Raw genomic sequence first — 16,005 nt, forward strand, 5'->3', positions numbered from 1 at the left:
GTATTCATGGTCAAGTCCAAAATTATGCCCTTGTACGTGTTATCTGTTGCATGCCCTGCCTATGTGTAATCAACAGGAGGAATATTATTCCCTAATCACAAGACAGAATTCAATAGTTGTACAAAAACAGCCATACCAATTTAGTCATAAACCTCCAAAAACATTTTCAATTATGTGCTTCACTGCTGTGGAAATTTACTCATCTTTCTTACTGTAAATAACTCTTTGGGTAGGTATTGTGTCATGAAATCCACTCTTTCCTTGGTTTTGAACTGCCACATAGAGGCTTTTGAAGGGGACAGAAGTACAATACCTATTTCAGAAGTTTGATCAACATTTGAGGAGGAGTTTAAATGTGGAGAGCTTCTTACATCTTACTCACTTCCTATCTAATACTTTTTGACATGCAAATAATTTTTAAATTGAGATAGAGTAACCAGTAAGTTTTGTTACATGCTTGTAGATGCATGATTCTACCAAATCTCTGCTTCCTGAAGCTTTCAAACTAAAACAACGTTTGAGAAATAAATTTACATCTATTCCTGCTATTATTTATATTTTTGCACACTTTCAAGCAGGTAGAACAGCTTCTTGCAAAAAATTTCTGTTTAGAGACGCTTACTTAAAGATACTAACTTCTCTCATTTGTTTTTACTTAGTAATTGATAGTGTTACAGTCTGTACAAGAAGATAGCAGAACCTCAACCTGTAATACATTACTCTGAGGCAGCTGAACTGCACGTGATCTAACAGAGACAGGTTCAGGTCTATAGTAAATGTGGAGTTTTTATCTCTCCACCTCCAAATGGAAGGAATGGTCTTCAGGCATGGAATTTGGATGTACAACCACTTTAGTATTACATTACTAATGTGATAATGCAACATGGAAGTGATTTTAAACAATGGCAAGTGTCATACCGGGAACCAGAACTATTTATTGGTTAGAAAAGATAAAAATATATTGGTGATATTTGTTCTTACTATTACTAGCTTTGAATGCAAAGTAATTTTGCAGTGTGTAGTGAAATGGTGAGTTCATGGCACAAGTGATTTCATTTGGAGGATGTCTTTATCTTGATTATTATTATTATTATTTTAATCCAAACATACAGGATGAAATCATCCGAATGTCAACTCTTCAGCCCCAAATTGAACGGCTAAAGGCTCAAAGTCGAGCTCTGAAAGAGAAAGAAGGCAGCCCAGTGTTTCTGGATGCTGACCTTGCTGCTTTTACCAGCCACTTCAAACAAATACTTGCTGACATGCACACCAGAGAAAAGCAACTACAGACCAGTGAGTATTCATGACAAAAGTTGATTTTGTCTGACTAGAGTACAAAGCATGAACATATTTGCCTTCCTACTTTTGTAGTTGTTTCTGTAGCACTAAACGAGTAGTACAATTTAGGTTATCTTTTTGCAATTGAATTAGTTTATCTGAAATTATGATAAAGCAATAGGAAAATGGGGAAGAGTACGCTGTTCAGAAGCAAAAGTAACATTTGGTGTAGTTCTACCATCAGATTTCCTTCTAACAGAACATATATGACAGATTTTGTGATACATTTTGGCAATATAATGCTTTCTTTAGTAGGGTAATAAGACAGAGCTCTCTCTCTGTATCTATCAGTAGAGAGGAGAGATTAATTTTGGCAATGAATCTGCTCTAGACTTCTCTAGAATAGAAATCTAGTTCCACAAAACTCATTAAACCAAATACTTATTTTAGGCTGTCTAGATTATCATCATGGGGTAAACTGTTTATTTTCTCCAGCATAAAATGCGTGATTGCTAGTTACAGTATCATTTGTAGTAGTTGTAATAAAACACATTTTTAAAAGGGACGGGATTCTATACTAAAACTGAAGGTGATTTTATTATTGACCCGCATGCTAATGACTACTGTACATTTAGCATATTTGATTATGAAATTAAAATTGAAGTATCAGATCAAAATATAAATTTACATCTTTCTCAACAGCAGAAATTATTTTTCCCTTAGAGCAATGATACCTCCAAATGACTGTAGTGTTTTGAAATTAGACAGAATGCCAGCTCCTTCTAGTGGACCTTTATGGTATTCCTCTCAAATTACTTTATTGAGAATGATTTTATTTTTAATATTTAATGTTTTTAAATAACGGCTTTTTTTTTTTTTTTTTTTCTTTTTTCCCCCCAAAAACACTGCATTATTGTGCTGTAGTAGTTACTTCACATACACACACAAACTGAAAAGGTGATGATGCATAAGACAACTGAAAAAATAAAATACAAATATGCCGTAGCATGTGATGGAAGAATAATCTGTACAATTTTAGTTTTAAGGAGTGTAACATTTATTTGTGACACTAAAGATGGCTGTGGAATTGATAATACTTGATTTTTTTAAATGCCACACTGTTTTGTATGTTGACATTATTTACCACCCTACCAACAGGAAAATATGGAAAATGCTGATATCTTTATGTTTTATTCTCTTTATAGTTTTATATAATTACTATATCTGCTTTACCTAATTTTATTATAGCAAGACCATCTAGCCAATTGATTGTAAGATAAGTAGTGTTCGTTACTTGAATTATAATGTCACAAAGCAAGGGCTGTGTTGGAGTGTTTTTTTTTCTGGCTGTAGTTGTGTACTGCACTGCAAAATGCTTCCGTTACTTGTCCAGCCACAGCAGCTGTTCTTCAGTGGCAGCACTGAGCAGATCAGGATGAGTGTCCTAAAATGGTCGAGAACAGAGGTCTCTAATGGTCTCTTGTTCTTCCTATGTGTTTGCTCTGCATGGGAAGACTTTCAGGTTGGATATTAGGAAAAATTTCTTCTGAGAAAGAGTAGAGAGGCATTGGAACAGGCTGCCCAGGGAGGTGGTGGAGTTGCCATCACAGGAGATGCTCAAGAACTGTTTAGGTGTGGTACTGAGAGTCATGGTTAGTGGGCATGATGGGAATGGGCTAATGGTTGGAGGAGGAGATCTTAGAGGTCTTTTCCAACTTTATTTACTCTATGATTCTTTGTTTCTACCTTCATTTAAAATGGTTCAGATTTCAAGATTTTTTGTGTTACATTACAGAATCACAGAATCACAGAATCATCCGGGTTGGAAGGGACCTCAAGGATCATGTAGTTCCAACCCCCCTGCCTAGCAGGGCCACCAAACATACACATTCAGATCAGGTTGCCCAGGACCCCGTCCAACCTGGCCTTGAACACGTCCAAGGACGGGGCATCCACAACCTCCCTGGGCAGCCCATTCCAGGGCCTAACCACTCTCCTTGTAAAGAAACATTACTACATCATCTTTCTGGCAGATTAGAGTATTGTGATATTCTCTTCTGATTTGTTTACAGGAAATATTTTTCTGCCAAAATAAGTGTCTCTCACAAGTTAGTTTTGTTTGTTGTGGTTTTTAGGTTCATGAGTGCTTACTAGTTGCACAGTAGAGTTCTTCCTAAAATACAAAAGATGACATCAGCATTTCTGAAATGTTTTTCTCCATGATTTGAATAGTATTGCCATTTGTAAAAAAGTATATTTTAAAGCCAATATTAAATCTGTTTGTTTGTTTGCTTTTTTTACTTCTTTACAACCTCATAAAATACGAGAAAATGTTACCTCATTTTTCTTTCTTTATAGTGTCTGTCTACCCATAGGTAATCGATCCTTTTGAATATGATATATCCATCATTCCAGCCCTCTCTTTTGTCCAAACTCAATCAAAGTAATTTTTAGAATATCAGTTCATGGAAAAAACAGATAGAGCTGACCTCTAAATATTCAATAATGGCAGTGAAATGGAGAGTCATGAGAATATTTTTAATACAAATAATTTGTTTTCACAAGGAAATTCTTGGTTTTATAAATACTCTGGTGAAAAATGAGGGACTAAACATTATATTCATTTGTCTTGAAACGAACTGATGCTGTATGGTGGATTTATATTAAGGAGTCTAGTCAGTCTCTCAGCAAAGAACTCAGTAAGTACTCTGTGGTTCAAAACAAGTCCTAGATTGTAGTGAGTCGTTCCAGAATACATATTGTTCTGTGTCTGTTCTAAATTCTTTTAAAATTCTTCTGTTTTTCAGTCTTGCTGCAATGAAATGTTACCCACCTTCCTTGAGAAACATCCTCATATCCGTTATCAATTTGTCAAGACAGTAATTCAGTGGGAGTTTTGGTGGTATCGTTAGATATTTAGAAAGTGACATTAAAAAACAAACAAACAAACAGAAAAGCTTTATGGCATTCTGTATCACATAAAGATTCTTTATGCCCTCTGTTTACTGTTATTTTACATGTTCGCTTTTCTCCCTAAGCATGGTATTTTAAACAAGACTGCATAACCTAGAGGTCATGCAACTCACTCTTGACATAAATTTATAAGACAAGAAGCCACGGTAACCATAACAGTAAGAAAGCCATTTGAATTTTTGTTTGTCCTGTTTCTGCCTTGCTTTGAATTTCTCACTGATGACTGATGACATTTTCCTGCTTAATATATCTTAGAGATGGGTTATAAGTGACAGTGAAATTGTTTTCATGCATATAATAATCTTTCACCAATTGTTTTGTACTTGAGTAAGAAAAATTTAAGAATCACTACTTGTGTTATCAATGAATTAAGTTATCAATATAAAGACTGTGATGAATTTCTTCAAAGATTTTATTACAAAATTAGCAAAACAAAGTTCAAAGAAAAATACAATGTGATTGTAGACACTGCAGTTGCTTTTAAGGAGATTTGTGTGGGAAATACTTGCATTTTTATGTAGACAGTTTGTTTCAAGCACTACAGAAACGATCCCATAGGTTATATTTAATGTCTTTCTTCTTTCACAACCACGTGATGAGCAGTGGGATTTGTCCTGGCTGAAGGAGATGAACATTGCAGTATATTCAGTGGGATTTGATAGTTGTTGAAATAATTGTATCCTTATTTCATTTTTGTTTTGAGGAAAAAAAAAAAAAAAAAAAAAAAAGAAAAAGGAAATCTGTTCACAAAATAAAGAAGATCTAGTTTAATTACAGTTCGGGTTGAAAACTTGCTATATCTTTTTAACTACAAAGCGTCATATAACAGATCAGAATCCATATTAATGCACCTCATTCATTACGTGGGCCTTAATCTACGAACAATTTTGTGGCAAAACAAATTTTAGAGTAATAAACAGGCTTGGATGTGTATCTATGTTATGAGCAAGGGGAACTTAGAGATTCATACTGCCTGTAGTGAGATCATAGATGTGTGAGATCTTTGAAAACTGAAATTACGTAACAGTGATTTCAGTGTAGGAGTTTGGATTCTCATCGCTGACACCCAATCTGGAAAACAATATAGGCAATTGTTGAGTGCTGTTCTAAAATAAGATGCTTTCTTGTGGAGGAAAATACAGATATGTCATTAAAAGAAAAATCTACGTCAGTAAAAGACATGGAAAGCTATTACTTCATTCCCAGTAATCTCTTTTTCACTGAACTTGAGTGTTTTTTAAATTGAATACTTAGTAGCTTAATTGGGAACTTGATTAAATCAATGGCTGTGGTCCTTATTTAGTCCTGCAAGTAGCAGGTAACATCATTAGATAAAAATGAAAAAAGCATAGCAATACTTGAATGGTCATCAAGTTGTTTTACTGGCAAATGTTCGGAATGTGACTTTCATGCAGTTTGGTAGAGTTTTCTGTAACAGTAAATCTGCTTTTCACCCGTTCTGAAATGCTCCCCACTGTTACCAAAAAGTTTTTCTTTTACATAGCTGCTTGGACTCATATAGCAGTTCTAAGATTTGTTTTTAATTTGAAGGAGAAAATTGTCATTTAAGAAGTTAAACATGATATCAAAACACTAAACTCCATTTTCTGTTTTAAATAATAATGCAAATTAAGAGTTGTATGCTTCTTTATCACATCTCAGCTGTTAGTATCTCCATTTGGAGTGATGAATGTATTTTATGTATTTTATTTTAAATGTACTTTATTCTAAAATAAGATTTTTTTTTAATAAATGAGTCACAGGCAGTGCAAATATAATGAAGGAAATAAAGTTTAAAAATGCTATTTCAGTAGGCCTACTGTTATCATTGGTGATAGTGTGGAAAATGCCTGTTTTCTGTGTAGCATATATCAAAATTGCTTTTTGTGTAAATAAAGCACACCTAGAAGGGAAAAAAAAAATTCTCCATGGGAGCAGGACTTATCTTTTGTAAATCTGCAGTTGTGTATAGTAAATGATATTGGGAAGTATTTCAAGAATAGGATGGTACGCCGTATAAAGTGCATGTTCTACAAGAGAGAGACCTTAAGTGGGCATGATTTCAGTATAATGTAGTGATGTCTTGCTGACAGTACAAGTTTTTAAAGAAACATTCTGTTAATGATTAAAAAAAGTAAGTTACATTGAGCAGTGCATTCTGCCAACCATTGTTTTATGAAAATGTAAGCAAGCTTGCACTTGTCATAATTGCTTTTGGACAGCTATATCAATTTTCAGTACAGTTCCTTCTGAAACACACGTGAGATAAAAATAGTTGTAATCTTTTCTGAACATCTGTAAACTTCATTATTACATATATGGCACAAGTTGAAAATGTTTCAATGAACTAGACATATTTTTTGTCAGTACTTACCTCAATGACTGTAGATGAAAGTATGGTTGAGGGCAGACGTAGTATCTCGGATTATGAGTTGGTGATGTGTGCTCCAGATGTTGTCTGTTTATGGCAACTATAGTGTTGTTGTAATAAGCAGAGAACAATAAAATTCAGAGAGATTCATCTTCTATTCTTTTAACAGATGTTCTAAATAAAACCTTTTACTTGAAAAGAAACGTTAAACAGACAAGCATGGGCCATAAAAGGGCATGCTTTTTCCTGTTACATTTCTGAAATTAGATTTTGGGTTAAGTACATTGGTTTGTATGTTGATCTCTAAACACACACATTTAAATTGATTTAACCATGTAGATTTTCATTTGGTGTAGAACAAGAGAATCCAATGTTACACACCTCATAAAATGACAGAGATATAACTATTAGAAAGAGTGTATTCATTCTTCAAAAGTTTTCTTCTTCTGCTACTTTTGGAAAAATCTGATGCTGACCGTACTGGCTCTGTTGTAATCTGTTGCAAAATGACTAATGACTTCAGTAGGGCTGGGTCCTCTATCAAACATCTTCTTTCAACAAAACAAATAATTGAGTGTGAAATGACTTTTTTCCTTCTTCTTCCCCACTGAATGCAGTTTTTGACAGTTTGCCTCCTGCACGCTATAAAGACACAGTGACTACTATACTTTCATGGATCCAGCAGTCAGAAACTAAAGTCTCCATACCTCCGGTTGCAGTTGCTGAATATGAAATCATGGAAGAGAGACTTTTGGAGCTCAAGGTGAGTGTTCAGACTGTGGAAAGAATGTCTCTAATGAAGAGTTCAGAGGACCAGAGTCCTTACCTGTTGATGAGTCTACTGAAGCTTATGGATCTTCAGTGATTTATATCAGTTAGAGATTTAGCTAAGGACTGCAGAAGACGGTGAATAGTTACTTTTACTGTCTTCCATTAGTTAGAGGAATAAAAATGTTGTGCATCACTTCAACCAATTTTATAATATATTGAACATATTAAGAAAGAGCCCCTGTGTGTCCCATGATGTGTAAAATATTCCTTTCATGATAATTTTATCTGTTAAGTATAGATTAGGTCATTTCAGTTTTTTTTTCTGTTCACGTAAAACTATTTGTGCTTTGCAAAATGTACAGTATGCATAATTTCATGTCAGATTTACTAGCAGACACAAATTTGGGACAAGTTTTGCCAGTAGGTGCAAACCTTCCTTGCGTTTCAATATTTGATACTGTTTTAAGATCTGATGAATAATGTGCATGCCATTTGATACACATAGCAAGTAACTTGCAGAAACAAAAGTAGAATAGAATAGAATAGAAAGAAGAAGCTAGATGCAGCAAATTTGGGATAAATGGTTGTCAAAACTTAAAATCATAAAAGCAATTCTGAGTTTGTTCTTCTCTGCTTATAGTCTGATTGTTTTAAAATGTAGTCTTAAGGATCTTAGGAAGTTCCTATTCCTAAGTTATTGAAATGTATCTGAATTACCTCCATGAACTAGCGTAAACAACTCTGATTATTATTAGTAGTAGTTGAACTAAAAACTCTGCAGTGCAGTTTGAGAAAAGCAATTCCATATAATTTAGTAGCATAAGCAATTGGAGTTTTTAGCAAAGACAACCTGTGTTCAGAGTTTTCAGTCCTTGATCCAGCAGCCTCATCTATGGCTAAGAAAAGTTTATTCAGAATTAATACGTATGTCTGAATACTATTTACTGCTTATTTCATAGGCTCTACAAAGTTCTCTGCAAGAGCAGCAAAAAGGCCTGAACTATCTCAACACAACTGTTGAAGATTTGTCTAGGAAAGCCCCTGCAGAAGTCAGCCAGAAATACCGATCGGAGGTTGAGTTGATTGTTGGCCGCTGGAAAAAGCTGTCATCGCAGTTGGTGGAACATTGCCAGAAACTTGAGGATCTTATGACTAAACTCCAACGATTCCAGGTTAAACAAACTTACTCAGCCTCACCTGAGGTGGCTTGTGGCCTTATGAATAGCACAGCATACACATCAAAGGAGTACATAAAGTTAAAATGTAATGATTTGTTCTCTCGATTTTGGTGGGCCCAGGATTTTTCTTTGAATTCTAAATACTTTAATTTCATTGAAATTGCTATTAATATTTCTCTACTTACTTTTTCAATGTAGTTAAAGTTTTTATTGCTGCTGAAGTAGCTTTAACCATATTGAGTCTAATAGGTTCACTTACGTATTTAATGGCATTTGTAGCATGGTAGTATCTTGGTAGCAGCTGCCAAGAGTTAGAAATGTTCCTCACTTGCACAGTTACGTGATTTTCAGGTATTTAGAATGACATTATTGCAACCTTACACTGTTGTTTTGTTTCACTCTGAGAATTTCTTGTTTACTTACAAATCACATATATCAGCATTACACAAGAAGATGGTATTAAGTAGCTTAACTACTCCTCTCCCAACCAAGCAGCTCAGGGGCTTGGGAACTGAAACTTATGATTAGCCCATAAATCGTTTGGGAAAACTTTGCTCCAGTGTGGTCTCATCTTGTGCTGCAGGTTCCTTCGGGAAATATCTGGCATGCGGTTCCCCATGGGATGTGTGGACATTCTTCTTCCTCCACTATGGTCTCTGCCACTCTCATCCAGCACCTTCTCTCCCTCCTTCATCACTAACCTGTGTGTTGGTGTTCACATTTCTTACATTTTTTCTCTGCTCTGCAGTCAAGGAGCATGCTGTGCTGGCGTGGGACACAGAGGCCACCCCTGGATTTGTGTCCCTCCGCCCCCTTCCCTACTATCAAAACTTTGATACCTGCACCCAATATGACTAGGAAAACTGAAAATTGATTTTATCAATAGTACAGTGATATATTTGCAATTGCACAAAACAGATCATCCAAAACAGATTAGTCTTTGTAGTTAATGCTCTGGTTCTCTATGTAAAAAGTATATTTCAACTTGAAATTTATTATGTTTAAACTCTGTGGGAGGAGAAGAAGAAGATAGTATTCATTTGACAGTGAGTTTTCTTCTTCACTGCACCTCTTAGATCTGTAGGACCACTGTTACCGTGGACAATTTTTGAAGGAAATAAGAAAAAAAAAAACTGTCAGCAAGTAAACAACAAATGTTACATCGATTTTTTTTTTTTTTTTTTAACCTCATATGAATGTCTTTTTCAGAATGTATCATCTTTAAACCTAGCTGAAGAGTACTAGTGAGCCCGCAGCAGGAGCCTTGGAGCTGAGTGGCTTTAAGGTCCATTCTAACCAAAGCCATTCAATGATTCTAAGGCTTTGTGATTTGATTGTGAAATTCCAGTCTTTGTCTTCTTTTTTGTCAGAAGCTTAGGGATTCAATCACTGTTCTTAAAAGTGTCCTGAACATCATGGCCATGCTCTGCAGAGCATGTACTTTCAAAACTACCTGAGGTATTGCTGAATACAAATTTTTGCCTTTTGTATTTGTTGCTGAAATTGCTGTGGTATACAGTTGATACAAAGCTCATTGTCTTTTCAACTCCTTGAATGACTTGTGTTCCAGACAATTGTTTGAGCTGTTGCAATTTATGGAATGCATCTGCAAGGGATATGTCAAAATCAGTGTTGATAGGGAAAATACACTTGCAGTCTGATTTAAAATACAAGTCAGACATTCAATCTTCACTGGTAGCTGGAGACTGATTTTTTTTTTAATGAATTCCATCAGATCTATACATCGCAGCTGTAATGAACTATAAGTATTCATGTAAAGATATAACTTTTTCATCTTGAAATATGATTCTAAACTATTTTTACTAAATGATAATTATATGCACAGTGGAGACTTCAACAGTGTTTTTGTAATAGCTATTCTGAACTACGCTGGTAATTTTTACATATTTATTTTTATTAATTAAATGCATTTTCCAGTGTAGCCTGTTTTTATTATATACACCAAGCACATTAGGAAAATGTTTCCTTTAGTTAATTACCTACTAGTACTTGTTAAAGCATTTTTTGATGTATTTTAGGGCACAATTTGTGTTCTAATGATAAATCCTTTTTAATGTTTAAATTCAGTTTTGTTTTCAGCATTTAACAGTGATACATAGTTCACTGCTTATGAAAATGGTTTGATGAACAAATGTTATAATTTGCCTTTGGCATTTTTTGCCATTTATCATTTTCATTCTTAACATGCATCTATTTAACTTAGGTAGGATTTTAAGGTAATTTTAAGCCACATTTTTTAAAGGACCATTTAAATTTCTCACTGACTGCCAGAATAAAGTCTTTCACCTCTAGGATTGAGAAAAGCTGGATATTGTCCTCTTGGTAGATCATCAAATCTCATTCTTCCTCTTATGGTCTTACATTACGTATGTAATGCTTCCTTGGATTGGTGATGTTCCTTGTTTGCAAGCATTTAGTGTTCTGCTTTTTTATTATTAATAATTTACAGATTTAATTTAAGCATATTGAAAGCAAGTTACTGATTACAAATACTCTAGTACTATAAACACTAAATGAGACTCAGTCTCTTTTTGACTCTTGTCATTAAGTCGCTGTGTGTGATTTTTCAGTTTCTGGACAGAATTTGTTTCAGTTACTGTTTTGCTTACAAGTTTTTTTATTCTGTGCAACGTGGCATGTTTTCTGTGTTGTGTTCTGATTGAGGAATAGGTAACAGAATATGCAACTTCCAGAATGATCCTGAAGTTTAAATCACAGAAGGATTTGATAGATGAAGCTGAACTAATGGCCCAGTGTGAACAGTCTGAAGCCATACAAGAACCTGATGAATGTGTATTCAACATCTAAATACAAATAATCTCAGAATTAAATTGTAGTGAGTTCTAGTCATAGTGACAGAATTATGTTATTAGCAGTTAACACTAGTTTGTGATATAAAATGTCTTCTTAATAAACAGAATGACACAAAAACATTGAAGAAGTGGATGGCTGAAGTAGATGTCTTTCTGAAGGAGGAATGGCCTGCTCTTGGTGATTCAGAAGCTCTGGAAAAGCAACTAGAACAGTGTACAGTGAGTACTATTTGTCTGCTTGACAACTGTTTTTCTCTGTGTATTGATCTTATACAGAAATTACACAGATGATCACCATTCCTAAAAATAAATTCATGTTATAAAACGGAAAACCTGAATATACAGAGAGAGAGCATACAGGGACTACTTCAGTGTACGTTTATAGCAGGAGCAAGACATTGATGAGAGGGGACTTGTAACAATATATAGGTTTTGTAGCCTCTTAAGATAGTTGTTCATTTAGTTTGCTGAATTTGCAAACATTGCCTGTGTACTTACATGCTGAGTGATCTGTGTCAGAAGATGTTCTTCCGCATCTACTAGTCACGCAGGATTTACAGACTTTTCTGACTGGACTGAAATAATTTCAGGTAACTGAAGGTATGGAGGTATTATGAGTTGCATCTGTTTTTCTCACTAAACTTTGAAGTACCAGGATTTTCTCCCAGCAGATTTTTAAAGCATCTTGAAGTGTTGATACTTTCTTCGCAAGGTTTACATTTTTTTTTCTGCCTGTCCCTACAGAGTTTGTAAGTGCAGTGAATCTTGTAACCCATAACAGTCTCTGAGAATGTGTTCATCAGAACTTACAAGTTCTGTAAATATTCTGGCAGGGTGTGTAAATATTATGAAAGATATGTACTGATCTTACAGAACTACAGTCTCCTCAAAATTACTCTCTTATTCCTTATTGAAATAAAAATGATTGTAATTTATGTGGAACAACTCTTACCTTTTACAGAGATGTGAGTTGCATGCAACTCCTTTAGAATGTCACCTGAGTTTATGAAGAATTTACATAAGTATTAGCCACTATTGTGAAGTGTATAATAAAGTTATCAAAATCATCATCACCATTTGTATTTTTACACTTGCAGCTTTTTCTACTGTGTAAGAAGCCTAGGTAACACTTGAAGGACTAAAGAAGGCCTTAGCAAATAAAATTGGAGGTGGTGAGTTAGAGCTACCTCAGGGTTTAAATAATATTCAACCACAAATAAAATTCTAATAACTAGAAATAACCTGAGAATGTCACCATTCAGATCATTTTAATGAAACTATCAGGTGAATTACTAAGCCAAGGGTAATGCGTAGTTAGTAAGACGGCTTCACCATCATGATGGGATGTTCTTTTACAAATGCAAATAAAATATCCAGTATATAACATAACATCCTATGTAGCAGGTATGTATATTTATACACTATTTGTATATATGTATATCTAGTATGTAGTAAATTTATATTCAAAACTTAATATATGTTGCAAATTAACATCATATGATATAGAATAGCTCACCACGCTTTTATTACTCATTCCTTTTTTGTTTTCATAGTGAAGTCTACTAATTGTGCTCATTTGAGTTGAAATCTGAACCAAAATCATGTTAGAATCTCATGTAGAAATGTTTTGATAGGAAAAGTATAAATCACATGGTTTGAGTGAGTGCTACTTGCCTAATCTTCTACTATTCTTTCAGGCTTTAGTGAATGATATCCAGACAATCCAGCCAAGTTTGAACAGTGTTAATGAGATTGGGAAGAAAATGAAGAGGGAAGCAGAGCCAGAATTTGCTTCCAGAGTAGCAATAGAACTAAAGGATCTCAATGCTCAGTGGGAACATATTTGCCAACAGGTATCAAATCTCCTTCTTTGACTGGTTCTTTTCTAACTAATAATCCAGTTTTTCATTGGCAGAGTTTGTTCTTCTGTGCATACCCAATGGATAGGAAACAAACCAAAGAATATCCAAGATAATGATTCATGTTTTAATTGGATGTATGAAGTATGCCAAGTTTCTGATATGGATTCTAAGGAACATTAAGTCTTTCAGTCACAGTGAAATAAGAAATGAAACCTTCTCAAAGATAGAATTTGGGAGATATGCTATACCCATTTTATAAACATATAAATTTACACTCTTATTATATAAATTACTGTGCATGTGCAAAATGCCATCCTTTCATTTTTCTGATAAGCACAATCATAAAACAGTTGATTTTGGAAATCTAAGATATTTAAAAGACATCTAAATCTCTAACACATTTTATTGATGCTCTTTTGTAGTCTTTCCCATTTGGTTAATGTCAATTTTTTAATATTATTTTTCATATTAATATTTTAATAGTTTTGTAATGTTAACGCATTTGAAAACTTTGCACTTCTTTCAAATAAATTTCAAGTAAAGCCTTGTAATTTCAGGAGTGCTGCAGTTTTATTCTGACATCCCTGAAAATTATCCTGTAATAGTTCAATTCAATACACTAAACAAATTATTGCCTCTCAATAGTGATTTCTAATATAACTTCTTCAATAACAGCTCTTAAAGCACATGAGAAGCAGTAAATATAAAAATTTGATTGAAACAATTTGGAAAAGTCAGCCTGGATTAATATACATGCAGTTAATACAATTGTGTAAGCCAGCAGTCAATATTCAGATACTGTTTCCAAGTGATTGAAGGTAACTTTCTCTTCCAAGGAAGAGGCAAGTTTGCAGGACCCCATATTGATCTGCTTTCACACTTGTTGGACATAACTTTTTGGTGTTATCCTGTTTTGTTCTGTAAAACAATAGTTGCGTAGAATGTTTAACAGGCAGGCCTTAATAAGGATGGGTAACCAAACCTGCAAAAACCAGAAACTTACATGAAGTTCTATGACAGAGTTCCTCCTGATGATACTGAAAAATTATACCTAAGTAGCATCACTCTGCAGGATATTGGAGTGATCAGCTCTGCATACCCACCCAATTCCAGAAATGGCACGGCGGCAACTAGGTGTTTCTGATACAACTTATTTATACTGTGAAAGATTGTTCAGTTGCTGCCTTTAGTTACAATCAGTTTTAGTAGGCTGATGCACCATTCTATAAATGGCAGTATAACATAAGTTATATGACCCCAGTATAGTGTTAGTGAGTAGCAGAGCGTTTAATGCAAGTTTTTTTCACTCTAAGGTAAATATTTTCCTCCAGTAGAAGTGCCCTTTTTTTATTTATATCTCTTTAAGATATACACCTTTCTGAGAGATCTGATAATGAGTTCATCAGCAAGATTAAGCCATGCACATTGCTTGTTCTTTTTTTATCTTTTATAGCAGAGTTCCTGGATTATATTTTTTCAGATGTTTTTCTGATCACCTCAGTATGTGGTAGATCATTAGAAACCCATTTTCCACAGCAGTATGCACTAAAAGAAAAGTATATGTACACATACATTGTACTTTTCCCATTACTTCTTATTTTCTGCCTGTCCAAGTACTTATTAATAACAGCTATCTAATTTACAGCTATAACTATAGGATTGGGATTGGTTCTTTTCAGGCTAAAATGCCATTGAGTCCATGCAGCATACTTGCTTTAAGTACCACATAATGTTTTCTTTTTTAAAGGCCCATGCTAAGAAGGCAGCATTAAAAGGTGGTTTGGATAAGACTGTGAGCCTGAGAAAGGATTTGTCAGAGATGCATGAATGGATAACACAAGCTGAGGAAGAATATCTGGAAAGAGATTTTGAGTATAAAACACCCGACGAATTACAGAAAGCTGTTGAAGAACTGAAGGTAAGAGATGAACAAAGTCCTTGAACAGCTTTTAAAGTTCTTTTTGAAGAATCTTTTATAGAGAAAGTCTACTCTGTCATTCAAAAAGGAGTCTTTTGATACCTAGTTTTTCAGCCTGAAATTTAAAGCAGTAGCCAGTTTTGAATAAAGTTTGAGGATATTTAAACTTCTACATTGTTAACGAAGTGGTTTCTTTTCCTCTTTGCTTTGTTGGATACTTGATTTTTATAGAATCATAGAATGGTTTGGATTGGAAAGGACCTGAAATATCACCTAGTTCCAATTACCTGCCATGGTCAGGGTTGCCACCCATCAGATGAGACTGCCCACGCCACGTCCAGCCTGGCCTTGAACACCTTCAAGGATGGGGCATCAACATCTTCTCTGTGCAGCCTGTACCAGTGCCTCACTGCCCTCTGAATAAAGAATTTATTTCTAACATCTAACCTGAATCTCTCCCTTGCCTTGTCACTGTCAGATCATGTAAAAAGTTGTTCTCCCTCTTATTTATAAGCTCCTTTAAAGTACTGGAAGGCCACAATGTGGTCTTCCTGGAGCCTTCTCTTTTCCAGTGTGAACAAGCGCAACTCCCTCAACCTTTCTTCATAGGAGAGGTACTCCAGCATTCTGATTCTCTCGTGTCGCTGCTCTGGACCTGCTTCCACAGCCCTGTATGTTTCTTGTGCTTGGTGCCCTAGGACTGAACGCAGTACTTCAGGTTGATCCTGGGATCTCCCCAACCCAAATGCAACACCTTGTACTTGGCCTTGTTGAACCTCATTAGTTTCACATGAGCTCATTTCTCAAGCTTGTACGGGTC

At 34.9% G+C, this 16,005-nt stretch overlaps 1 protein-coding gene across 12 annotated transcripts in view; it reads left to right on the top strand.

The window, feature by feature from the left end:
- DMD (dystrophin) overlaps positions 1-16,005 on the top strand; it is a 979,751-nt gene that overhangs the window by 327,002 nt on the left and 636,744 nt on the right. For all 12 annotated transcript variants that reach the window (XM_042811110.1, XM_042811098.1, XM_042811099.1 and 9 more), the window contains 6 exons: positions 1,113-1,293; positions 7,240-7,385; positions 8,353-8,565; positions 11,511-11,624; positions 13,103-13,258; positions 15,015-15,185. In XM_042811110.1, the coding sequence (XP_042667044.1) occupies positions 1,113-1,293; positions 7,240-7,385; positions 8,353-8,565; positions 11,511-11,624; positions 13,103-13,258; positions 15,015-15,185 (981 nt within the window). The remainder of the gene's footprint in view (positions 1-1,112; positions 1,294-7,239; positions 7,386-8,352; positions 8,566-11,510; positions 11,625-13,102; positions 13,259-15,014; positions 15,186-16,005) is intronic.

This window comes from Centrocercus urophasianus, unplaced genomic scaffold (genome assembly GCF_019232065.1).
Source record: "Centrocercus urophasianus isolate 14NV4802_14NV808 unplaced genomic scaffold, USGS_Curo_1.0 seq_12, whole genome shotgun sequence".
In the NCBI taxonomy this organism is placed as follows: Eukaryota; Metazoa; Chordata; class Aves; order Galliformes; family Phasianidae; genus Centrocercus; species Centrocercus urophasianus.